This window comes from Oryctolagus cuniculus, chromosome 3 (assembly GCF_051225735.1).
Source record: "Oryctolagus cuniculus isolate XC-2025 breed Fujian yellow rabbit chromosome 3, ASM5122573v1, whole genome shotgun sequence".
Lineage (NCBI taxonomy): Eukaryota > Metazoa > Chordata > Mammalia > Lagomorpha > Leporidae > Oryctolagus > Oryctolagus cuniculus.
In genome coordinates this window covers 169,015,276-169,042,229 of record NC_142869.1, presented here as the reverse complement: position 1 = coordinate 169,042,229, position 26,954 = coordinate 169,015,276, and the positions used below count along the sequence as shown (strand labels likewise).

Genomic DNA, 26,954 nt, shown 5'->3' with positions numbered 1-26,954 from the left:
CCTGATCCTAGCTTCACTGGAGAAAAGAAAGCTGTTTCTGGCTTCCTGTAGGAGTCTCGTCATCACCTGAAGGTCTTGGAGCTATTGACAATCTGGTACCTAAGACAGACTTCCTGAGATGGCTGTATCACAGGGCAAGGCCAAGTGCCTCGAGTAAGTACACCTTCTCCCCCAAACTCCTCACCCTGGATGTTAATCAACAGTGATCAAATCCAGCCATCAAAAATGTTCCATTCTTGTATCAGTCTGACAACATAATATTGATCAGACCTATTGAGGAGCCCCATCTCCCTCAGGAAACCCACACCTATAATGCAGACTCAGCACCTCTCACCATTACAAACAGGATGCTGCCTACCGCCCCTCTCCCTTCATTACTGCCAGGGTTATTGTATGGCTTTATTTAATAAACCTTCATCAGCTCAGATGAAGGGCTGTTATTAGTTGAGCTAACAGCCAAATGATAATGCTCCAGAGAGATATCAGTGCTTGTTGGTGCATTAACAAAAAGAAGAGAACGGCTGAGGTCAAGCATGTGTCAATGTAAATGAGGCGATATTAGGGACTAACGGCTTAATGCAATAGACTGCCCGGGAGATAATGGAATCTACAGGATAAAGCAAATGAGATGAAGTTATTGATAAGTGAATGAAGGGAGGGGGCCTGGAAGATCAAAAGTGCTGCCAAAGAAAAGGCCTTTCGCTTGTACATTTCTTCTTCACTGTATCGTCAAATCTATCTTAGACAACAAAACTCAAGAGAGAGCAAACGTAATTTTTAGGCCATGCAAGGTGTCACCCATTACGGCCCAAAGCAAAGATTTGTTCTAAAAGCATGCTGTTTATTAAGTTAGCCTCATGCTTTTTTTTTTTTTTTTTTTTTTGGGGGGGGGGTCTCCTCTTTTATTGTTTTATCTTCTTCCTTGAACATCAGGGCATTACGCCACAAATTAATTCCCATGTTTTATTAAAGCCTGGGGCAGCCGGGTCTTCTGAGATAATCCAACAACCCAAGTCTCACCAAATGACAGCATGAGAGAGATGAAACGGGAAACTTTCTATTGTTGGAGTTTTTTGAATGTTAAGTCTGGGTACCACCCCAGTTCTAGAGACCTAAGTGAGGCCCAGAAGTTTCTTCAACTTCATGTTTCTAACTAATTATAAAATACAGTTTCAATAAAAAAAAAAAAAACTTGAAAGACATAAAAGACAGAGACCATTACAAAGCAAGTAAGTCAGTCTTCTCACCCATCATATGTAATAAAATATATATATATTTCACCTGATTCTTCCATTTTTCCATGCAAAGTTTTTGCAACAATGGGATTCTTTTTCTTTTAAGATTTTATTTATTTTATTTGAGAGGTAGAATTACAGACAGTGAGAGGGAGAGACAGAGAGAAAGGGCTTCCTTCCATTGGTTCACTCTCCAAATGGCCACAATGGCCAGAACTGTGCCAATCCGAAGCCAGGAGTCAGGTGCTTCTTCCGGGTCTCCCACACGGAGACCATCAGCACTTGGGCCATCCTCTACTGCCCTCCTGGGCCACAGCAGAGAGCTGGATTGGAAGTGGAGCAGCCGGGACTAGAACCAGCGCCATATGGGATGCCAAAGCTGCAGGTGGAGGATTAACCTACTGCACCACCGCGCCAGCCCCTACAATGGGATTCTTAAACATATTTTTTCATTTGGCAATACGTTAGTAAGGTACACCCATCCCTAAATACCATATCATAAACCACAAGTGACTCAGACCAATCCCCTACACTTCACTCACTGCTCATTTTTCTATTTCATAAATCATAGTGGAATAAATATCCTTGTGCACATATCGCTCAACATAGGACAATTAAAATTCTTCACTCTTTCCTTTACATAAAAGTCTACAAGTAGAATTCCAACTCCAAAGTCACACACCTACTCAGGAGTTCTGATGCAGAATGCCAAATTAAGAGCCTTGTTATAAATGGCCCAGAACTGTTTACAATTACTTTCCTGATGCAATTAGCCATACCTAACACCTTACAGGAAAGAATAGAATTGTAAATTGCCTATGGAAAAGTTCAGAAAAAAAAATCCTTTCTTGTCCTTAACCTCATGGTCCCCTCCACTCCCAGTTCCCACCAGTGCTCCGCAGAGAGAGCATTAAATCTAGTCTTCTGCTCCAATGTGCGAGAGAGGCGACCCACAGCAAGGACATTCTTTTAATGAGGGTCCCCAAGTCACTGACCGCTTACGTGCAACTCTTGCACAAGGAGAAGTTGAGGAACTTTCCTCGCAAGAGTTGGCAAAAGGGGTGTCTGTGGGAATCCTTCCCGGCTCACACTTAAGACAATTTCGCCCACACTCTGCGAGAGCCACAAATCCATTAGAAAAGCACAGCACTTAGCTCTCTCCTAACACAAACTCTTAAATCCTCACACAGGAATTGGGAGAGAGATGGCTTGTTTTCATTTTAAGAGCTAGGCAACCACAAGTAATTAGTATCGGGATGAGTCTCAGAGAAAATTGACTTCTTTAACAAGCTCCTTCTATCTTGGGAAACCAAGCAAACGCTCCTGATCGGTACTCTCAGGCCATCATCAAGTGGAGATTGACAGCTTACTTATCAACAGCACGGGCTGTCCTGGGCTGTAACTTACACAAGTATCTGGTTCCCGTCTGGCTATGGACTGACCAATCAAAAACCCGTTCAGGAAGGCCATACATGAGGCTGAAATCATCAATACGACGAAGGGTGTTGGCAAAGCCTTGGGTGTTACTCATAACAAAGCTCATTCCTCCTACACACACACACACACACACACACACCGTTTACCTGCCTGAACAACATGTGTGCATCAGTGATGGCAGCGCCAGAAAAGAGCGAGCTCAGGACAACCCCGGACGGCGCCTTCTTTTTACTTGGCACTGGGTACTGCTTTCCATCATCCACAGCGCTTTTCCCATACGATAGTTGCCCTCTATTCTCACAGCCATGCTGTGATGTACTCGAGGTAAGTAGGTGCCTGTCCACTGTGCAGATAAGGACACTAAACAACAGAGAGAGGTGATTCGTCTATGCTCACGGAATTGGCGCGTTACTGAGGATCAGAATGAAGAATGTCTTGCTTTCACATCCATGTTGCCTCCGCCATGCCACATCATAGATAAGTAGGTAGGTAGGTAGGTTGATATAGGTAGACAGAGATATCAGTACTCATCAGTTAATAAATCAGTGCCCTACTTGAAATTCATTAAATCCCTTCAATAAACCAAAAAAGGACACACAGCAAAGATGACAGATCAGAGCATCGGATGACAGCTCTGAAGAGCACCAAGTCGGCCAGTCCCAAGCTGAGAAGCATCTAATTTAACTATTAAACTAAACTTGGGATTTTTTTTTAAAATTAATTATTTGTTTTTATTTATTAGAAAGGCAGAGCAACAGAGAGAGGGAGAGGGAGAGAGAGAGAGAGAGTGGGAGAGGAAGAAGAGGAGAGGAGGGAAGGAGAGGGGGAAGAAAGAGAGGAGAGAAAGAAGAGAAAGGGGGGAGGAGAGAGAGAGATAGAGAAAAGAGAGGAGGAGAGAGGAAGAGAGGGAAAGAGAGAGAGAGATCTTCCACCTGCCAGTTAACTCATCAAATGCTTGCAATAGCTGGGCTGGGCCAGGCCAAAGCCAGGAGCCAGAAACCATCCAGGTCTCTCTCACACAGAGAAAAGGATCAAAGTTCTTGAGCCACCACCCCTGACTCCCAGGAACATCTGCAGGAAGCTAGATCAGAAGCAGAGGCAGGGCTCCATGTTAGGCACCCTAATACAGCACGTGGGCCTCCCCAGTGCCAGCCTAAGCCTCGGTGCCACAACACCTGCCCCACTAAACCTGCCTCAACTAAATCATCAGGCTGCAAAAGCAGAAGAGCCACGTATTGATCGGCTGCATCTCCAAACTCTAGCCGAGGCCAGCACCATAGAAGCTCCCCTCTATATGGGAACACCACCCTGTGATGCATGTCCCCATGTACATTTGGTGCCTAACTACTTAGACCTGGAGTTAAATGAAGACAGGGACAGTTTTCTCTATTCACAGCGTGAGCTACGCCCTTCACTGACAGCTCCGAAGTTGTCTGCATCTGCACATGGGCATCAACTGGACAGTGTCGACACTCACTGAGACCAGTGGCCCATCCCCAGGGCCTCTGATTTGTTCAGCCTAGGATGTGGCCTGGGCTGTGCAAATCCTAAGGGATGCCCTGAGGTTCAGTGTGGAAATGACTGTCCTATAGACAAGCAAGCCAAATAAAAACTGCTGAACTTTATAAGATTTAGTGCAATGAAAAAACAAAATTTTTATGAGCTTTAAGATACAAGAGGCTTAAGAGGTTAAAAAAAAATGAAAACAAAAGGCTGGCACTGTGGTGTAGTGGGCTATGCCTCCGCCTGCAGCACCAGCATCCCATATGGACGCCCATTCGTGTCCCAACTGCTCCACTTCCGATCAAGCTCTCTGCTATGGCCTGGGAAAACAGTAGAAGATGGCCCACGTGCATGGGTCCCTGCACCGGTGTGGGAGACCTGGAAGAAGCTCCTGGCTCCTGGCTTCACATGGGCTCAGCTCCGGCTGTTGTTGACCATCTGGGGAGTAAACCAGTAGATAGGGGATCTCTCTCTCTCTTTCAAATAAATAAATCTTAAAAAAAAAAAAAAAAAAAAAAAAAACTAAATAAAAGGGAAGAAAACCTAATACAATAAACAGGTACCCATCAAACTGGTTTTCAGAGACCTCAGTCTTCAAAAACAAATTTAAATAAAAAAAGACTTTGAGCAGCATGAGAAAGAGTTTCTACAAAACATGTTTTTCTTCTGTTTCAGAGAAGAATAAAGGCTGTCAACAAATACACCTACTCGTTTTGGACACGAAACCTAAAGTTACTACTCAATAACCTGATTTTCAGCTTTTCCCAAATTTTTTGGAGGGAAGCTCAGATGTAGGTGTTGGAGAGAATGCAGGGGTTCCCGCGTGAAGCTGGAAGTGTCTACAGCTGACACCTTACTCAACAGCAAACCACACCTCTACGCTTCTGCTGCTATTCCTACTCCCCCTTCTATTCCTCTCCACAACGTGCATCATGCTATGCGACACCAGTTGTTCACTGTCTCACCCCTCTCCCTCGAGGCTAAGGCCGCCTTCCCAAATCCACATTCCAGCAACAGATGAGATGGTGGCAACCATCTCACGCTACAGACTCAACCCTGTGAATATCAAAATAGGTGACGGATTCATTCCTGATCAATTATTAGCATAATACCTTGGTCTTTCATACTGATATTCTGCACCAGGAACTGAGGGGCTTTTGCGATGGTTATTTCATTATTGACATGTGTGTGTTTTTATCACTTTGTGAAGAAATCTATGCAAAATAGTGGAACATTTCAGGCCAACTCCAAGAAGTTCATGAAATGTTGCACCTCAGCGCAATACTATTCCTCAAATAATGAAGGGGGTGGGGGGCAACAGTTCTGTGAAAGGCAGGCATTTGGTGTAGGGGTTAAGAGGCTCCGGTCTCAGCTGGCGCCGTGGCTCACTAGGCTAATCCTCCGCCTGCGGCACCGGCACACCGGGTTCTAGTCCCGGTTGGGGCGCCAGATTCTGTCCTGGTTGCTCCCCTTCCAGGCCAGCTCTCTGCTGTGGCCCAGGAAGGCAGTGGAGGATGGCCCAAATGCTTGGGCCCTGCACCCGCATGGGAGACCAGGAGAAGCACCTGGCTCCTGGCTTCGGATCAGCGCGGTGCGCTGGCCGCAGTGGCCATTGTGGGGTCAACCAATGGAAAAGGAAGACCTTTCTCTCTTTCTCTCTCACTGTCCACTCTGCCTGTCAAAAAAAAAAAGATGCCCAGGTCCCTCATCAGAACACACCTAGGTTTCAGTGTCAGCTCCAGCTTCCTGCTAATGCAGGCCCTGGGAGCCAGCAGGTGATGGCTCAATTGTTGGTCCCTGGCTCCAGCCTCAGCCACTGTGGCCATTAGGGGATGAACTAGCAGACGGAAATCTCTGTCAGCTTCTCTCTCTTCCACCCCCACCCCCCACCCCCCACCGAAACAAATTCTGTGAGATCTCAGAAACGCTCAAACCACACAAAAAGGCTGTATGTTTTGGTTCCTTTTTTTCTTATATGTACACTGATCGTTTGATAGTAGGTACATCATCACATCTTCCCTGTCCCATAATGAAAAAATAAGATCAGTTTACTTGTTAATGACACCGTTCTACTGACACAAATAGGAGTGACCTCACTCACTGGTCTACTGGTTCTACTGTCAAAGTACTCACAGAAAGATCAACTACTCTAACACTAAAATCAACATTTTTGATAAGCAGCTTCCCATATTGAACTGGTTTATCTCTAATTACAACGCCCAGATTAACACATTTTGCAACAAGCTGATCTTGGAGAGTTTACCAACAAATTACATTGCTTACAATTATACAACCAACGCATTTCCTATGAACATAAATTTGACATTAAGATAAATAAGTAATTATGACACAGAATCTGAAACATGTCCATGCCAAATCCCCAAAATATGGCATAGAACTTTGGGTCTTGGACACCATCTGTGCTTTTCGAGAAAAATCTTTCTCCACCTGCAGCAGTTCCTCTGACTTCAGATATGCCAGTCTTTCATGCAGGTACATGTCCAGGTTGGGCCAAAAGGAAAACGAGTCCAAAAAATGCTTAGCCCTACTTCAACTCCTTTACTTGCTCAAAGCAGTTTGGCCTCCAGAACAGTTTTTGAGATTTTAACACGGGAGCAATCATCATATCCTTTTCTATACTAGCAATAAAAATAACCAATTAGTTATAAACAACATTTCAAAGAGCTTACTCCGTATTGTGAATATTTTATATACTCAATATCTAATTTAATCGTCAGCAACCTTTGGAGGTATAGAGGGGTCTTCAAAATCTCATGGACAATGAGTACTACGAAAAAACTAGGCATCAATTTCAAATTTTGTGCACCAAAATTAATGATTTTTAATTCCATTTTTTCTATGAATTTTTCTAAGTAACATTATTCTTAATTCCAGCTTTCAGCAAAGATAAATTAATTAGCCACCAGGCACCCAGCTGGTAACAGTCAAAGCTGGGATTCAGGCATAGGCTCACTTGGCCCCCAGCTAAGGCAGGTGCTGCCATTCACAATCCTCAATGTTACCCCAAAATTTCCAAGGATTTGCAAACTGAAAATGCTACTAATAGGAGGGTCCTTCAAATATTTCATAAATTAAAAAAGTATTTTATTTTGATGAAAAAAAAACCTGAAATCTAGGCATAGAGAAGCCTTCAAAAAGAACATGGAAAATGCAAATTATGGAAAAATATGTATGGATTTCTAAAAAAAAAATCTGCACTAAAATAAACTTACCTTTTAATTCCATTTTCCATGACCTGTTGTAAGTATTCTCGTATATTTATTTTCATTTACTTAGAGGATCTGAGAAATCTATGAAAATTAAATAGCTAGCTTAGTCTCTTTATCACAGATACGGCCGCACTCTTATAGTTTAAGTGAAATAATTCCGCTACAGCATTTTCTCAACAAAGCTCTCTGAAATCCTCTGGGAAGAATGCAGCGACATAAATATGTTATTATAATCATCATCATAATCCTTATCTGACTATACAGCTATGGATGGATTCTTTTTTAAAAGGCATATAAATAAAGAGAGAAAAATGATTAAGAGACATTCAAAATCTCACCAATCTTAGGGAAGCTTAGAAATGGAAAAAAAAATTACTTTAGTCACAAGGCTTGTGATTGTCAGCTGAAGAGCTTCAACAGGACTTACACCAGCGTGGTTTCACTGATTGAAGGCAATTATGGGTTGACTTCTACGGGCTGATAAATCAGAACTCGTCAAAGTGGTGCAAAGCCTTCTGTACAATTTCAGTTAGATGCAGACTTCTATGCAAATTTTCCTTTCAAAAAAACTTTATAAACATATTAACCATCATGAAATACCTTCCTGGTTAGCTCATGCCACTGGGAGGAAGCCGCTATTCTTATATTAATAATTCTGCCCAGAATTAATCAGTCATTGTACATTAGAACTAGCAACTGGAGTGTTTTGAGTGATAATGAAACCTGTAACAAGGCATCTTCAGCCGTCTTTTCAAGACAATAAGGGAATTAAAATTTCAATTTAAATGCAGAGGTTTGAAACACGCTTCACTGGCAAAATTACTTCAATTAATGTGAGTGGAATACAAAGGACACACTGCAGAAATGTGATGCAGCAACCAGAAATTATGTCATTAATGTGCTTGCATCAACTCAGCACAATGACTGCAAAGGTCTAATTTAAACCGCACATATCACAAAGCCACAGGCTACAATATGAATCAGGCCTCTGATTTCTACATGACGGATACAGCCTTCTTACTGGATCACGTTTAGCTTTTCAGAAGCAAACAGCAGCTGTTTACCTTGAAGAAGGAACAAAGGGCCAGCACCATTTGCCGACATCCCGTCATGACAATTTAATTATTTTATGCAATACTCGAGTTATCCTATCAGAAGGAGAAATAAATACCCCACCTAGCAGCCAGGCCCATGGCTACCAGACCTGAGTGATAGCAACGCAGAACAACAGGAGCTGGCAGGAGCCATGGGTCACCGCTGATTTATTTACTATGGTCTTATTAACCTGTCCTGATTAAATTACCGTGGCCTGCATCTGTGCCTGCCTTAAAATGCAAATACAATCTGTCTTGACAAACAAATCCAACGAACTCAGGGAGCTATGAAGGGCCAGCCTGTCCCATCTTCACTTTCCTCTGACACCTTTTACCAAAGATTTCCACTTGGACCCTGAGATGAGTTAAGCCAATTTTACTTCTAATAGCATATAACCATGTGGAAAGGAAATGTGATTATTTTTCAGATAATGTCCAATGAAAGAGCAATTACAGACCTTATTATTCACTCTCACATACAAAAGAACAAGTTGAAGGGTATTTCCAAACTTTCAGGCACACTTTAAATCCTACCTCCATGAAATCTTAGTACACTGAAGATAGAAAAATCATTGCTTGCCGGAAATGCTAACTCCCCAGGTCACACAGAGCAACCACCTCATCTGTCAAATGGCAATGATATCACAAAACTGTCTCTCGTGGGGTGGTGGTGAGGATTAAATGAGTTAACAAATGTGACATGCTGTGTACCAGCATACAGTAAGTGCTTGGTACATACTAGCTATTGTTATCATTGCTCTTCATTAAAATGTTACTAAAAGGAAAAGTTAGAACTAAAGAAGCTTACATGAAACAAAAATCAAACTAAGAAACAAATAAACAAAAATAAATAATCAGAGGGTGGAAAAAAACAGATCAGAGCTCCAAGAAAAGAAACATTTTTTTTTGCTCTGTGTACTGATATTACAGTTTTTCACATGGTTACCGATTTAGGTAATGATGTGTGAATTCTGAGTATATGAGAGCTGCACCACACTATGTACAAGAAGTAGGTAAGACACAACAACCCCTACCCTCCACGATCTACAGCACAAACCAAAGCCAGTAAATACATTATGATGTTGAAGGAAACAATACAGAAAAGCATCTGGCTCTCTGGGACATTCAGTGGATGGAATCTGAGCCAAGTCTTAGAGAATAAGTCATCATTTTCCAGGCAGACAGGATTGGGAATCAGTTCAGGGAAATACATGGTCAATTAAAAAAAGAGAAAGCTAACACACTCTGTACACCAGCAACAAATAACTAGAAACTGTAATTAATAAGGCACTGCAGTTTTAAAAAGTAACAAAAAAATAATGATTCCCAGAAATAAACCTAACAAAATAAATGTAACACCTCTAAGGAATAGATCACTGAGAATAATTAAAGGATCCGAATGAAGAGTTGAACAAATGAGAGGCACGTCCTGTTCATGCATAGGAAGACTTAATATTGCAAAAATGGAAATTTCTCACATTCAACCACACTTTTTGTGGAACTTGACAAGCTACATTAAAAATTTGGGGGGAAAATAAAAGGGCCAAGAACAGCAGCATGTGGAAGAGTGCAATTTTAAATAGTAAGACAAGGGATTGCCACCACCTTCTATCAAGATATATTATAAACTTACAGTAATTAAAACAGCATGTGTTTGATGCGGGTTCAGACAACAATTAAACAAACTAAAGAGCTAATACACAGATCCATGCATAGGTGAAAAATTGTCATGTGACCAGAATGGCACTGCCAATCAGCAGAAAAAGGATTCAATAAAAGTCTGAGCCAACTGACTCTATAGAAGAAAGGTAAGATTAGATCCTTAACTCCCAACATACATAAAATTGGACTTTCAATGGATTGAAGAGGAAAATGCAATTGTCTTTATGACAGTGAGATGGCAAAAAGCACTTCTTGAAATAAAAATCATACTGTCAATGAAAAAGACTGGGAAATTTGTGTTACAATTTTAAATTTCCTTATAACAAAAGATACCATAAACAACATGGGAGAAGACATTTGCAATCTACTGAAATGATCCGGGTGTGGAGGTAGTCAGTGAGTGACAAGGAGCAGAGACGTGCCAGAGCCCAGCATCACCTAAAACGCCCCCTGCCCTGCTGACCCAACATGGACCGGAGCCTCACTGCCCCCCCTGCACTAGGCACCATGATGACCACGTGCGTGCTGCACCCCACGTAGAGATGCCATGACACCTTCCTGAAGACCACCGTGTGTGGTGACACCCTGTCCAAGCTCCACCCCATTTGTATATTCGATTAGAGACCTGTTCCCTACCCTATAAAGGAATGACTCAAACTTTGCTGGGGCAACCGTCATTCCTGCCTCGTGGAGAGGGGCTACCTGCATTCATGTCTGAATGTCTGCCATCTTTTTAAATAAGTCCTACCTTCCATCACTGCTAGCTAAATCTCTGCTTTGAATTCTTCCCTCCAGCCAAGACAAGAACTTGGAATAAATCCAGCCAAGGATCCCATTCCCCACAACAGAAAAAAAGGATCAGGAATGGTCGGAGGAGGTGCCCTGGCTAAGTGGTGTAGGGGCTGCAGGCACTGCCTGGGACACCAGCATCCCACGTGGGCCTGGGTTCCTGTCCCAGCTGCTCCACTTCGGCTCCAGCACCCTGCTAATGCACCTGGGACAGCAGTGACGGACGGTCCAAGTGCTTGGGCCCCTGCACTCAGGTAGGAATCCAGGATGAAGCTTCCTGCTCCTGGCTTTGGCCTGACCCAGCACTGGCCATTGCAGCCATACAGGGAGTGAAGTCAGTGGATAGAAGATTCTTCTCTCTGCCTTTCCATCTAACTTTGCCTTAAAGATAAATAAATCTTTAAAACAAAACAAACAAACAAAAGACTAGCATCCAGAATATGTACTAGTAAACGACTACAATCAGAAAAAAGGAACAAAACTGGGAAATGCATCTCACCATTTCTAGAGGTAACTTTTCCCTGCCTGTCCCCATCACCTCAGCCACACGGTTTAGCTAAACCAATGATCACAGTACTCAGATAGGCACAGTCTGGTGTGTTACTAAATTAGGGGAAAAAAGGTTCTTCTGCAAAGCTGGAAAGATGTAGAACATCACCTGTCTGCTCCCCCAACACCAAGCCCCGTCCCCTATATGTGAAAGAGACCAGTGTACATAAAGCCACAAGGAAGACCTGCAGAGAAAACAAAGAGGAAGTTTTCCATATACACCCAACAGGCTGGTTATATGACTCAACAGTTATTTTTGCCTAAATCAGCTAGAAGGCCGGCGCCACGCTCACTAGGCTAATCGTCCACCTGCAGCACCGGCACCCCACGTTCTAGTCCCGGTTAGGGCACAGGATTCTGTCCCGGTTGCTCCTCTTCCAGGCCAGCTCTCTGCTGTGGCCCAGGAAGGCAGTGGAGGATGGCCCAGGTGCTTGGGCCCTGCACCCCATGGGAGACCAGGAGAAGCACCTGGCTCCTGGCTTCGGATCGGCACAGTGCGCTGGCCGTAGCGGCCATTTGGGGGGGTGAACCAATGGAAGGAAGACCTTTCTCTCTGTCTCTCTCTCTCACTGTCCACTCTGCCTGTCAAAAAAAAAAAAATCAGCTAGAATTGAATTTCTATAACTTGTAACAAACAATGTAGAGAAGTTATCTAATGAGGTCCTATAGAAAAATAGATCCAAAAGCAAGAGATGTTATAATATTGATTTTTAATTAATAAGACCATAAAACAAAAACCTGAAATCCTAAAATGAACATAATTTTTTAAAGATTTTATTTATTTGAGAGGAAGTGTCACTCCCCCATTCGCGGAGGAACGACACTGGACCCTGCGCTGTTCTTTTGTCTGCTCGGCCCTTCCCGGGTTTGCTGCTGGTTCTTCCCGGGTTGGCTACCGACCCTTCCACCTCCGTGGAAGGGCGGTTCCCCCTAGCCACTTTCCCCACTTCCGCGGGGGAGTGGCACACAGCCGGCCGGCTCTCTCAGGGGCTGCTCAGATGTTCCTCAGGTGTTCCTCTTAGATGTTCCTGGTGCATGTTGTCTCTCTCCTCCTTTATAGTCCTCTTCCACCAATCCCAACTCTTCTACCCACACGCCGAGCACGCTGCTCTCCTCCAATCAGGAGCAGGATCAGCTCCTGCAGGTTATTGGTCGAACTGGAGGCAGCTGTGTAGAAGTTGTTTGGTCTCTCTCAGCGCCATATTGTGGGAGAGCAGATGCATAGAATAAGTCTTAATTCCAGTAACTTAGTCTAGTCCAAGTTGCTCCCCACAAGGTAGAACTACAGACAGTGAGAGGGAGAGACAGAGAAAGGTCTTCCTTCTGTTGGTTCACTCCCCAAATGGCCACAACGGTCGGAGCTGCACCGATCCGAAGCCAAGAGCCAGGAGCTTCTTCCCGGTCTCCCATGCAGATGCAGAGGCCCAAGGACTTGGTCCATCTTCTACTGCTTTCCTAGGCCATAGCAGAGAGCTGGATCAAAGTAGAGCATCGGGGAACTGAACCAGTGCCCATATAGGATGCCAGCACCACAGGCCGTGGATTAACCTACTGTGCCACAGCGCTGGCCCCTAAAATGAACATGATTAACCAATCCTATGCCACAGCCAAGAGTAGACCATGGCTACCCCCTTCCACTGGGGAAACTGACCCTTCACTCAGCCCTATCCTACAACCAGGTTTTTATAAAGGACAGACTATCACAACACTTCTCATCCCTCGGCTACGAATTTCCTCAAAAGCTTCTCATGAAGGCCTCGCAGCAAAATTCTTCTTGGGAGTCTGAATGCATTAGAACCACCTAAAGCCTTTCACCTGTGGCCCCCCATCCCCCCCCCCCATATATTTTTCAGTGTTACCACCGGTCTAGCTCTGCAGAATAAAGATAAAGGGCTTTCACCTACATGGAAAAGAAAACAATGCAAACACAGCCCATCCCCTGCTGGGAGCTACTGAGAGGCTCCATGCATATGGAGAAGCTTGGGACCAGACCCCAGTGAGGACAGGGGAGGGGAAGGAGGTGCCTTTTCCAAGAGCTCCAAACCCTTGGACTGGATGTTTAGGGGGCAAGATTTGCATGTGAATTTTGATTCATCTTCTTGACACTCGATCCCAGGCACCACCAACTGCAACCCTCTGGTTACGCTCACTAACTGAAAAAGTAGCCAAACACCATGGGCTACAGCACAGGTTCAAAGGCAGGCTATGGGGGGTTGGGGGGGGGGGGGCTCCTGCTTTAAAGTTACTTCTATTCTTAGTCCCCCTCACTCAAGTTTATTTCCTTTCTTACCGGTTTAAAGAAAAACAAATCCCTAGCGCAAAAACACCTTCAAAGAAATTGTGGAACAAGTTTATACATCTTCAACAAAAGTTCTATCCTTTGTTCTTTATTAGGAGATTCATTAACTACTTCCTCTTAAATTAAAAATAAAAATTAAAAAAAAAAACGCCTCTCATCTCCAGTCCATGATTATTTAAGTACTGGATGGCTTTCTTGGTCTTTTAATTTGAGAAGCAGACTCCTATGCACTACTGGATCACTCCCCAAGTGCCTGCAACCACCCAGGCTTGGTCGAGATGGTCCAAGCCAAAGCCAGAAGCCAAAAACTCAATACAGCTCTCCCACATGGGTAGCAAGGATCCAACTACACACATGACCCATCCGTCACCTGCTGCCTCCCAGGGTCTGCATTAGCAGGGAGCTGGGGTCAGGAACCAGGACTAGGAATCAAACCCAGGCACTCCAACAGGGGACTCGGGCAGGCCAAGCAGCATCTTATCTGCTAGGCAAAAACACCTGCCCCTAGAACTGGTTTCTGACCATTTCATTTCTTGCCAGTGTTCCAAAGACAGACAATGCCTAAGTCATCGCCCTCTACAATTTCAAGCACTGAAATGCGGAAGAGAACCAGCCATGGTTCACGCACAAGGACTGGGGAACCCCAAGGGGACTGTTTGTAAAGCACTACATGCGCCCCAGGATTCAAGGAGAGCAGAGCGTGTCTGCACCTTAGAAGAAGGGACCTCAGCGCGGCTGCTCTCTTACCAGCATGTCGGTGGCATTGAGGTAGTGCTTGCTGGCCATGCACTGCTCCAGCTTTTGAGGCACCTGCTTGATGTTCTCGATTTCATCCAGCAGGTTCAGGACGTGCTTGTGCTCGATGCCTTCAATCCAGAGTTTCCGAAGCTCGTCCCGTTTGCAGTGTAGCAGCATCTTGCAGGAAAGGAGATTCTCTTTCACCTGTGAGCAAACAGATTGAGTGCAGAGTCAGTGCCAAGTGCTGCCAGCCTAGACCCGTCATCTGGCTCGTACTCCTCATCGGTACCACTACACGTCCCGCTCCCACTCCCTCCCCTGGGTTGGTCTGCTTGCACAACCTTAATCCTGGTTCTGACACTGCCTCGCTTGGACACACCTCCACCTCGATGTCTGTACTTTCTGTCCTGTGAAATGAGAAAACTACTCTTAATGTACCTTTAAGTGAATTACAAAATAATTACTAAGAATATAAAGCACTCTGGAAATATGAAACATCACATAAATGTTAATTGACCTACGAGGGGGATGATCAATATGGCACTCCCTGCTATTATTCCTTCCCCAACCCTCCTTGCACATTTCCTACGTCGTTGATAAGTGTGGGGAGCAACTCGGACTAGACTGAGTTACTGGAATTAAGACTTATTCTATGCATCTGCTCTCCCACAATATGGCGCTGGGAGAGAAGAAAACAGCTTCTACACAGCTGCCTCCAGTTCAGCCAATAAACTGTAGGACTTGCTCCTGATTGGAGGAGAGCAGCGTACTCGGCGTGTGGGCAGCCGAGTTGGGATTGGTGGAGGAGGATTATAAAGGAGGAGAGAGACGGCATGCGCCAGGAACATCTAAGGGGAACATCTAAGGGGAACACCTGTGCAGCCCCCGAGAGAGCCGGCCGGCGGTGTGCCGCTCCCCTGCGGAAGTGGGGAATGTGGCAGGGGGAACTGCCCTTCCACGGAGGTGGAAGGGACAGCAGCCAACCCGGGAAGAACCAGCAGCAAACCCGGGGAGGGCCGAGCAGACGAAAGAACAGCGCAGGGTTTAGTGTCGTTCCTCCACGAAGAGGGGGAGCGACAGATAAGTCACTGTGCCCACGCTTGCAGCTCTAGGAGTCCAGCTCAAGTCCACAACCAGGGAACTGAGCAGCCATGTCCACTCAAATCAAATCACCCCGGTTTCCAAAATGGAAGAGGCACACGCAGAGATAATCTCGAGGGGGCATATCAAGGATATCTGGCCTTGTATTCTGAATGCTAGGTGTGTAATAAGACAATCTCCAGCATTCCCATGGATCTGCAGTGAAGTGACTGGTCCAGGCACAACATAACAAAACAGAAGGGGAAGGAGGCAGTGGGGGATGGGGATTCCCAACGCACTTGCTAAGAGCTAGCTCGTATTTTCTACCCTAATTAAAAATTTCCAATTTTTACTACAGAGAAAAATTAAACAACTGTGATCTTTCACCAGAGATCTGCTTTCAAGGACTTTTGACGGTCCTAACATGCATTTCTATTTAAAGTCCAATATTTGTTGGAACTTTTGCTACTGTTTTTTGAGATAAAATTTCTGCATGACCCCATCTCAAAGTGTACTATGTGACGGGTTTTGGCAGAAGCATTCAGCTGCACAGTGCAAACCTCCACCAATGTGCAGGATCTTTTGTCACCCCAGAAACTCACAGGACTCAATGACTGAAAATCTGTATTCTTCCATTATGAGATCTGGTGTCGTGGTGCACATACTCACTGACACCATACTTCTGAGGATTACCAAACTAAATTTCAACAATTTGGAGCGGCACTGTGGCCTATTAGATTAAGCCTCTGTCTGCAATGCCTGCTTCCCCTATGGGTGCCAGTTGAGTCCCGGCTGCTCCACTTCCGATCCAGCTCCCTGCTAATGGCCTGCTAAGCAGCAGAAGCTGGCCCAAGTCCTTGGGCTCCTGCACCTATGTGGGAGACCCAGAAGAAGCTCCTGGCCCCTGGCTTCATATAGGCCCAGCTCTAGTCATTGCAGCCATTTAGGAGGTGAACCAGCAGATGGAAGACTTCTCTCTTACTCTCTGTAACTCTGCCTCTCAAATAACTAAACAAATCATTTAAAAAATTTCAACAATTTTTCCAACAAGTATGTAAATTATAAAGATGGATGCAAAAACTGCACACTCTTATTTTAAAAGATTTATTTATTTACTTTTAATGTATTTTAATTTTTCACTATTTTTTAACAGATCAGTGTGATTTGTAGATACAATGCTAAGGACATAATGATATTGCCTTCTTCCCTCCCTCGCACACTCCTTCTCCCTTTCTTTTTTTTTTGTTTCTGAGGTTACATATTTTAAATTTATATAACAGTAAAAAGACTTAATATTTCAGCAAATAAGGAGTCTAACAATTTAAAAAAAACCTAGTTTAGTAGGAATATAGACAATGGCTATAAACAATAGTTGAATGGAAAAATAATCATTTCATCCATATACAATAATTTTTTTTTCGTTTCAGTTTTTAATGAAAGTTGCATATATAAGATGACTTTATTCTTGCATCTTCTCAATAGTTTCTTCCTTGTATTTGCCCTTCTCCTTTCCTACTTGACGAGACTTGGCTTTCCGTTCCAGGATCTTTTTGCGGTCTTTGTCCAGCTTTAGCCTGCTGATAACCACCTTGCCGGGGTGAATGCCCACATGGACAGTTGTGCCATTGGCCTTTTCTCGCTGCACCCGCTCAATGCAGATGACGTATTTCTTCCTGTAAACCTGGACTACTTTGCCAATTTGCTGACCCTTGTAGTGTCCTCGCACAACTTGCACTTTATCATCCTTTCGGATAGGCATGGATCGCACGTTTACTCCTGTCTCAGCTCTTTGGAAAGGGGAGAAGACATAATCTTCCGGCGAATGTGGGAAGGGGCATTGAAATGCCTTTTCCGGTTCTTGCTCCAATCAGAAGTCACAAAGGGATTGAACTTCATTTTGGCAGCTGCCGCTCCGGCGATGGCCACCAAAGGGAAAAGCCATATACAATAAATTTTAAAGTAATCACAGATCATTAAAACTACAGTAGTATAATATTCTTAACCATGGGTTTGAAAAAGATGTAAAACAAAGTTTCACAAAACTATATTTGCAGCAACACTGATACACACAGGCATTTCTTTTTTTTTTTCTTCTTTTTTTTCGTTTTTCAGATTTTAGCTCCCACATATAAAGGAGAACATGTGCTATTTGTCTTTCTGGTGCAGCTCATTTTATTCCAACATGATGTCATCTAGTTGTGACCATTCTGCTGCAAATGCTAGAATTTCATTCTTTTTTATAGATGAATAATATTGCATTGTGTGTATATACCACAGTTTATCCATTCATCTGATGATGGTCACCTTGGTTGATTCCAAATTTTGGGTATTGTGAACAGTGCTGCTATAAACATGGTGGTGCAGGTATCTGTTTTATATATTGTGTTCAAGTCTTTTGGGTATATAACCAGCAGTGGGATTGCTGGATCACACAGCAAGTCTATTTCTAGTTTTTAAAGAAATCTCTATAATGTTTTCCACAGTGGCTGTACTAATTTACAATACCATCACCAGCATTTGTTATACTCTGGGTACTGGATTTTAGCCATTCGGACAGGGTGAAGTGTTATCTCATTGTGGTTTTGATTTGCATTTCCCTGATTACTTTCATATTATGTTTGGTCATTTGTATTTCTCCTTTTGAGAACTTTCTATTGAAGTTTTTTGCCCATTTCTCAACTGGATTGATTTTTTTTTTTTTTTTTTTTTTTTTAGTTTTTTGAAATGGTTCAACATTCACAAATTAAACATCATAAATCACATCAATAGAATGAAGAACAAAAACCATATGGTCATTTCAATAGATGCAGAGGAGGCATGATAAAAATCCTTCACAAATTAGGCATGAAAGGAATATTCCTCAAAATTATAAAGGCTAAATATCACAAACTAACAGCCAATATCATACTGAATGGAGAAAAGCTGAAAGCATTTCCTTTCAAATCTCGAAAAGACAAGGATGTCCACTTTTGCTACCCTTATTCAATATAGTACTGTCAGTGTTAGAGAGAGCAATTAGGGAGAAGAAAGAAAGAAAGGACATCAAAATTGGAAAAGAAGTCAAATTATCCATGCTTGCAGATGACATGATATTGTTCATGGAAAAACCTAAACACTCCACCAAAAAGCTGTTAGAATTGATAAGCTAATTCAGTAAAGTTGTAAGTTACAAAATAAACATACAAAAACAGTAGGTTTTTTGTATGCTAAAGATGAACTCATAGAGAAATCAAGAAAGAAATCCCATTCACAATAGACACAAAAAAACTCACAAATATTTAGGAATAAATTTAACCAAAGATGTGAAAGATCTCTACAATAAAATTATCAAAAACTGATGAAAGAAATCATCAAGGAAACAAAATAATGGTAAGATCTCCCTTGCTCATAGCTCAGAAGAATCAATATTATCAAAATGTCTATACTACCTAAAGCAATTTACAGATTCAGAGCAAATCCCTATCAAAATATCAATGCATTCTTTACAGAATTAGAAAAAACAATCCTAAAATTTATATGGAATCACAAAAGACGCCAAATAACCAAAGTGAGCCTGAGCAAATAAAACCAAGCTGGAGGCATCACGATACGACTTTAAAGAATACTACAAAGCTATAATAATTAAAACAGCTTGGTATTGGCATAAAAACTGATATATAGATCCATGGAACATAATGGAGAGCTCAGAAGTTAATCCATGTACCTACGCCAACTGATTTTTGACAAAAGTGCTCAGACCACACAGTGGGGTAAGGATAATCTCTTCAACAAATGGTGAGGGCAAAACTGGACATATAAAATATAAGAATAAAATTAGATCCATAAAAATAGAAGAATAATATTAGATCCATACCTCTGACCATATATGAAAATCAACTAAAGATAGATCAAATTTAAGATGTGAGACTATGAAATTGCTGGAAAAAAACATAGGGGAAACACTCCATGACTCTGGTGTAGGGGATGAACTCTTGGACAAGACCCCAAAGCACAGGCAGCAAAAGCCAAACTAAACAAATGGGACTACATGAAACTCACAAACTTTTGCACAGCAAAGGAAATGATTAATAGAGTGAAGAAATATCCAATAGAATGGGAAAAAATATTTGCCAACCATGTTTCTGACAAAGGATTAATATCCTAAATATATCAGCATGATTAATTTCTTTTGTTTGAAAGTCATAGTTACAGAGAGATAATGAGTGACAGAGACAGAGAGAGGGAGGGAGGGAGAGATAATTATCCATCCACTGGTTCACTCCCCAAATGGTTACAACAGCCAGAGCTGGGCCAGGCCAAACCCAGGAGCCAGGAGCTTCATCTGGGTCTCCCACATGGGTGCAGGGGTTCAAGGACTTGGGACCATCTTATGCTGCTTTTCCCAGGCGCATTAGCAGGGAGCTGATGGGAAGTGGAGCAGCCAGGCCCCAAACCAGCATCCATTTGGGATGCAGGCATTGCAGGCAGCAGCTTAATCTGCTATGCTGCAGTCATAGGGTTTCTTAAGGAAGCCCACTATCTATTCTGACAACTTCAGGACAAAATTTAAATCATGCATTTATAAGACTCTCTTGTGAGGAAAACAAAAAGTTCTGAATAAGAGGACTTTGCAGTCTCCCTTGATAAGCAAATAGGGTGACTATTAATTTGGGTTGCAGTTGTCTCTACTCCCTCCTTCCTGCCATCCAACCAAAGCAATGGCAGAGAAATTCTTTTAAGCATAAAGCATTAAGGAAAGAGAAGAGGAGAGGGAAGAGCAGGTAAAAGACTGCAATAAAACTCTGGAGGCTGGCAAGGAGAGGCATGGAAAGGTGGGTCATGAAATTAGCAGACCAGAGAAACCTGAAACCTTAGCTAGGAGCAGGGCTTGCTAACACAGAAAAGGAGGCACCAAGCGTACTAAAGGCGGGGCACAGGGTTAAAGCTTTCTATAATGGTATTGTGTGCTCTAGATGACCATCAAGCCACAGAGAGAGAGACAATTCTCCCGCCCCCTTGGCATCAGCTAGCCTGGACAGGCTGAATCTGAGGAATCCAGACCAGGTGAGGTACAGACAGAGCCCAGGAGGATGAAGTCCAAGTGGGGCCTTTTGAACAGCATGACCCCTGGCCCATCCTGGCTCAGCCTCCTGTAGGGTGGGGCAGCCGGACTCTGAGCCCCAACACGGGAGACTTGCTGCCTCTCACCTTGGGAAAGGTGACCTGTGACCTGCCCCGAGTGAAAAGAGCTGCTTCCATTTGGGGTTTCACGGAAGACACTGCTGAGTGCCTGCCCGGTCCGCACAAACAAGCCCCGGTCACCACTGCAGCGCTTCCCTTGCCCTCGCCCTCCAGACGCTCAGGAAAGCCTGTAGAACAGAAAGACACACACCAACACGAGAAGGCAGCTAAAGGCAGGATGGAAAATTGTTTTAATAATCATTAGCATCCTTAGAGAAAATAAGATAACCTATCTCAACAATGAAGCAATAAAAAATCAGAAAATGACAACTCTTAAAAAAAAAAAGTTTTTAATGCAATAGAAATGCTACCAGATACCCTAAAGAACTCTTCAAAACAAAAGGGACCAGCACTGTGGCATAGCAGGTTAAAACCCCTGCCTGCAGTGCTAGCATCCCATAAGGATGCCAGTTTGAGTCTCAGCTGCTTCACTTCCAATCCTACTCCCTGCAAATGCACCTGGGAAAGCAGCGGAAGATGGCCCAAGTGCTTGGGCCCCTGCACCATGTGGGAGACCCAGAGGAAGCTTCTGGCTTCTGGCTATGGCCTGGCCCAGCCCCGGTTGTTGCGGCCACTTGTGGAGTGAACCAGCGGATGGAAAACCTTTTTCTCTGTCTCTCCCTGTCTCTCTGCACCTCTGCCTTTCACATAAATAAAATAAATCTTTAAAAACAATCTATGAAAAAAAAAAAAAACAGGTCCTACACAAAGGACTTACTGGTGAATCCGAATGGCATCAGACTTCTCTCAGCAGTGACACTAGAAAGCTACAAGACAAAGGAACAATATACCTTCAAAATTCTAAGAATTATTTTCCAAAAAAAAAAAAAAAAAACTATCCATCAAGTATGAAGAAAGAATACAGGCAATTTCAGACATGCAAGCTTCAAATAACAAACTGTATATACACCACATGTCAGCAAACTACTGACGAATGTGCTCAATCTTCAGAGCAATCCAAGAGAAAAACAGAAGAAACACACGATCCAGGAAAGGCAGAATCCAACACAGTGAACAGGCAACAGGACGATTCAGTGACTAGCTCCAGGGAAAACAGAAATGGCTACAAAGCTGCAGAGGGCAAAACACGATCAAGCTGTAAGTTGTGGGTCCAAGGACTTAGGCAGTTATAACAAGAGAAGCACTGACCAAGCAAAATAGGACCCTGCTCCTGCGACATGTCACTGCACATGGAGGGATGAGGAGAAAGATGGAGTGGGGGGAGATCAAAGCCTTAGCTTCCACAGCAGGCAGTCAGTACGCAATGTCTATGTAAAAAACTCAAGAAGGAAATGGTTTAAGAACATTGTAAGAAACAGAAATATTGGTGTTGGAGCTGTGGCATAGCTGGTGGACTGCTGCCTGCAGTGCCAGCATCCCAAGTGGGCACCAGTTTGAGTCTCGGCAGCTCCACTTCCAATCCAGCTCTCTGCTGTGGCCTGGGAAAGCAGTGAAGGATAGCCCAAGTCCTTGGACCCCTGCACCTGTGTGGGAGACCTGGAAAAAGCTCCAGGCTCCTGGCTTCAGATCACCTCAGCTCCAGCCATTGCAGACATCTGTGGAGTGAACCAGCAGATGGAAGACCTGTGGCGTAGCAAGTAAAGCCACTGCCTGCAATGCTGGCATCCCATATGGGAGCCGGTTCAAGTTCCAGCTGCTCTACTTCCCATCCAGCTCTCTGCTACGGCCTGGGAAAGCAGCAGTGGAAGATGGCCCGAGTGTTTGGGCCCCTGCACCCACTTGGGAGACCCAGAAGAAGCTTCTGGCTTCAGATCAGCTCAGCTCACTGATCAGCAGTCACTTGGGGAGTGAACCAGTGGATGGAAGAATTCTCTCTCTCTCTCTCTCTCTCTCTGTGCCTCTGCCTCTCTGAAACTCTGCCTTTAGAATAATTAAATCTTAAAAAAAAAAAAAAAAAACTGACTGATGCAGGATAAGATGGGGCCCCGGTTTTTGATCATCATTTATGATTTTCATTTGACTTTTAAACACTTATCAAGGTCATTCCTAGACTCCTTGGAGGTCATGGTCTCTGGAATAAGAACTCCAGGTATTAAATTCTTTGTATTTTAAGTTTTAGTTAAGTTCAGTTAAAATTCTGATAGTCTGGTCTTACCACCTTGGTTCCACCATTCTCAGCTTTTTCTCTATGTGAAATGGTTCCCATGGAAATAATTAAAAATAAATTTCATGTCACACAACACCCAACTAGGCTCCTGATCAAGATTCAGGGATAAACCCACAGAGTGTCCGTGGAGCATTTCACACTAGGATATTTAATCCACAGGCAGCTCATCTCTCACTATGACTAACTACATGGAAGGAAAAGAGAAAAGGAAGACAGGATGTGGCATGGGAGAACCCTGGCATCAGGCTGCATAGATAATGAACACTACCAGAATGATTCCCTAAACTGAGCTAACAGAGCTGCAGGAAAAAGCTACAAGAACATTTAATACTAAACTGCTCTGAGACTTCGGCTTTCTGATGAGAAACTTAGAGTTATGAAGAAACGCCATTTTTAAGTTTCTTTTACTTATTTATTAATATTGATTTGTGCATTTGAGAGGTGGAGTTATAGACAGAGAGAGGGAGAGACAGAGAGAGAGGCCTTCCATCCACAAGGTCACTCCCCAAATGGCCAAAATGGCCAGAGCTGGGCCGATCTGAAGCCAAGAGCCAAGAGCTTCTTCCAGATCGCCTACATGGGAGCAGGGGCCCAAGCACTCAGACCATCTTCCGCTGCTTTCCCAGGCCACGAGTAGAGAGGTGGATTGCAAGAGAAGCAGCTGGAACAAGAACCAGCAGCCATATAGAATTCCAGTGCTGCAGGAGGAGGCTTTAACCTATCATGCCACAGTACCAGCTCCTAACTTTTATTTATGCATTTATTTGAAAGGCAGAGTAACAGAGAAGGAGAGACAGAGATCTTCCCTGTGCTGGTTCACTCTCCAAATGCCCACAACAGCCATAGCTGAGCCAGGAGCCAGTGTCCATCTAGGTCTCCCAGATGGGCGGCAGATGTCCAAGCACTTGGGCCATTACATTAGCAGGAAGCTGGATACGAAGTGGAGGAGCTGGGACTGGAACCACACTCTAATATGGGACATGGGTGCTCCAAGCTGCGGCTTAACCTGCTGTATGACAATGCATGCCCCTGAGAAATGCCATGTTAAAACCTGGGGGACAGGGTGAGTCAACAACAAAAGAGAGAATACATAACTGCAAAAACATGACGTTGAGCAAAAGCAGCCAGATCCGACGGAGGACACAAGGTATGACGTTCTGGAACAGGCAAAAGGGTAAGGACAGAACTCAGATCAGCCGCTGCTCAGGGCAGGATGTGGGAGAGACCTGACTGCAAAGAGGCAGGAGGAAACACATTCAAGCCTACGTATATTTGCCAAAACTCACGGAACTCTACTTGCAAAATATGTACATTCTACTATGTGCAAATCTTAGCATTTGTGAAAGGAAGACCAGGGGCTGATGGACACAGGCCTGGGGAAGGTGATGGGAGGCTCTAAGTTTTAAGTCACAAAATCAGGACAGTACTGTATTTGGGTAATGGAGAAGATAGGCCTACTATCTGTACTAGAGCACAACAAATGTGCAAACAGGTCCAAAAAACTGAAGACCAGAAATCCACTAGGAGTTCCTAAGAGCAAGGGATGGTAACTGAACATTAACAGAGCAGTCAGCATCATTTTTGACTTTAAAAGTACAAAACACCGTGCTTTTTCACTTGTAGTAAAAATAAATCTACACATGGGTGCTTCCATCAGACTTCTCTCACTGCAAGTGTCCAAGCCGGGTTTTTTTCCATGGAGTCTTGGAAAAAAACCAGACGGTGCCCAGGAAGAAGTTGAGAAACACTGCTCCCTGCTCTGTTTAAAGCACTCTTGAGCTATGCATGATTTTTTTTTTTTTAATTTTTTTTTTTTTTTTTTGACAGGCAGAGTGGACAGTGAGAGAGAGAGATAGAGAGAAAGGTCTTCCTTTTGCCGTTGGTTCACCCTCCAATGGCCGCCGCTGCAGCCGGCGCACCGCGCTGATCCGATGGCAGGAGCCAGGATCCAGGTGCTTTTCCTGGTCTCCCATGGGGTGCAGGGCCCAAGCACCTGGGCCATCCTCCACTGCACTCCCTGGCCATAGCAGAGAGCTGGCCTAGAACCCGGTGTGCCGGCGCCGCAAGGTGGAGGATTAGCCTATTGAGCCACGGCGCCGGCCCACTATGCATGATTTTTAAGTTAACCTCATACTTTATTTACTATGGTGCTTTTTGGTTTGTTTTGTTTTGCCCTGTTGTTTTTTTAGCGACCATTCTAAAGTCTTAAATTCTCTGAGTGGCTCCACTCTTTGAACCTCTCAGGCTGCTGTGTGTGGACACATAAATACAGAGGCAGCTGCGCTGTGTGGAAAGATGACCTCATGGTTCTCCTAACTACAGTAACGCACTCCAGATGACTTCCCAGCCTTTAAATTATGCTATCTCATTATTGCCCACTACTTGGCAAGGCCACTTCTAGAAACCTGAGGCTTTTTCCCTTTCTCATACAAGCAGCTGGGGATTTTCCAACTCCTATTTCAGCTGTAAATAACCATGTTGGTCTATTATGAATTTTTTTGATTAATTAAGGCTATTCTTCATTCTAATTCTACCTTTCAAAATATGCGTTCATCTAAAAGCCAAAAAATTATTTTAGTTAAATGTTAAGTAATGAATGTTGTATTACTCAACGATTAAGCCCTAACAACTTCACTTGAATAATCACATATAGCGACTTCTAATTACAGGTGAGAAAAATGAGTCTCCGAGATTCATCTAGCACCAACAGGGCAGCCAATATCGGGGTAAAATGTTAAGTGTTTGTGCACACAGCACAGAGCCAAACATCTGTGGCCTCCCTTCTGCCTACCCGGCTTCTGTGATAAGCCTTGGACGGACCCCTTCTCTTCAAAGACATCTGAAGTCAACGCCTCCAATGATTGCCCCCCGTGGAGAAATGCTCAAATGCAAACATAAGGGCATTTTTGAAAAGTTTGTGGAAAACAGAATTAAAAGGTAAGTTTTATTTTGGCGCAAAAACATTTTCAAATCCATGCATGGTTTTTGCACAGTACACATTTTTCATAAACTTTTTGAACACTCCTTATGCATGGATTTCAAACTTTTTTAAAAAAAGTTTTATTAATTTATTTGAAATGGAGAGCTACAGAGAGAGAAGGAGATGCAGACACAGAGAGACAGAGATTTTCCATCTGCTGGTTCACTCGCCAAATGCCTGCAAAAGCTGGGGCTAGGCCAGGCTGAAGCCAGAAGTATGGAACTCCAATCAGATCTCCCACCTGGGTGCAGGGGCCCAAGCACTAGGGCTACCTTCCACTGATTTAGCATAGTGCTGGATTGGAAGTGGAGCAGCCAGAACGTGAACCTGATCCCATATGGCTGCAGCTTAACCCACTGTGCCGCAACACCAGCCCTTATCAAGATTGATTGATTGATTTAAAAGGCAGAGTTAGAGAGAGAAAGAAGGTGGAGGGAGAGGGTGAGAGAGAGAGAGAGACAGACAGACAGACAGACAGACATCTTCCAGAGACAAAGAGAGATTTCTTATTTCATTTGCTGGTTCACTCCTCAAATGTCCACAACAGCGGGGCTGGGCCAGGCCAAAATCAGGAGCCAAAAACTCCATCTCGTTCTCCCATGTGGATGGCAGGGGTCTAAGTATTTGGGCCATCCTACACTGTACTCTCCCAGGTGCCTTAGCAGGAAGCTGGATGTAAAACAGAGCAGCCAGGACTTGAACCAGCACTCATATGGGATGAAAATGGAAAATGTCTCAGGCAGCACTTTAACCCACTGTGCCACAATGCCAGTCCCGCAAACATTTTTGTACCAAAATAAACTTATTCTTTTTTGTTATTTGAAAGGCAGGCAGGCAGGCAGAGCTCCCAAGTGCTAGTCTGCTCTTCAAATGCCCACACACAGGGGCTAGGTTGGGGCCAAAGGCAGGACCTGGGAACTCGATCCAGGTCTCCCATGTGGGTGGCAGAAACCCAACGACCTAGGGGCATTGTGGCACAACGGATTAAGCTGCCACTTGTGACACTGGCA

General features: G+C 43.9%; 1 protein-coding gene and 1 pseudogene across 10 annotated transcripts in view; both read right to left on the bottom strand.

Moving 5' to 3' along the window:
* Nucleotides 1-26,954, bottom strand: part of EXOC4 (exocyst complex component 4) — an 867,110-nt gene that overhangs the window by 806,963 nt on the left and 33,193 nt on the right. For all 10 annotated transcript variants that reach the window (XM_002711996.6, XM_070071324.2, XM_089328633.1 and 7 more), the window contains exon 3: nt 14,546-14,740. In XM_002711996.6, the coding sequence (XP_002712042.4) occupies nt 14,546-14,740 (195 nt within the window). The remainder of the gene's footprint in view (nt 1-14,545; nt 14,741-26,954) is intronic.
* On the bottom strand, nt 17,027-17,587 carry LOC100346013 (large ribosomal subunit protein uL24 pseudogene; annotated as a pseudogene).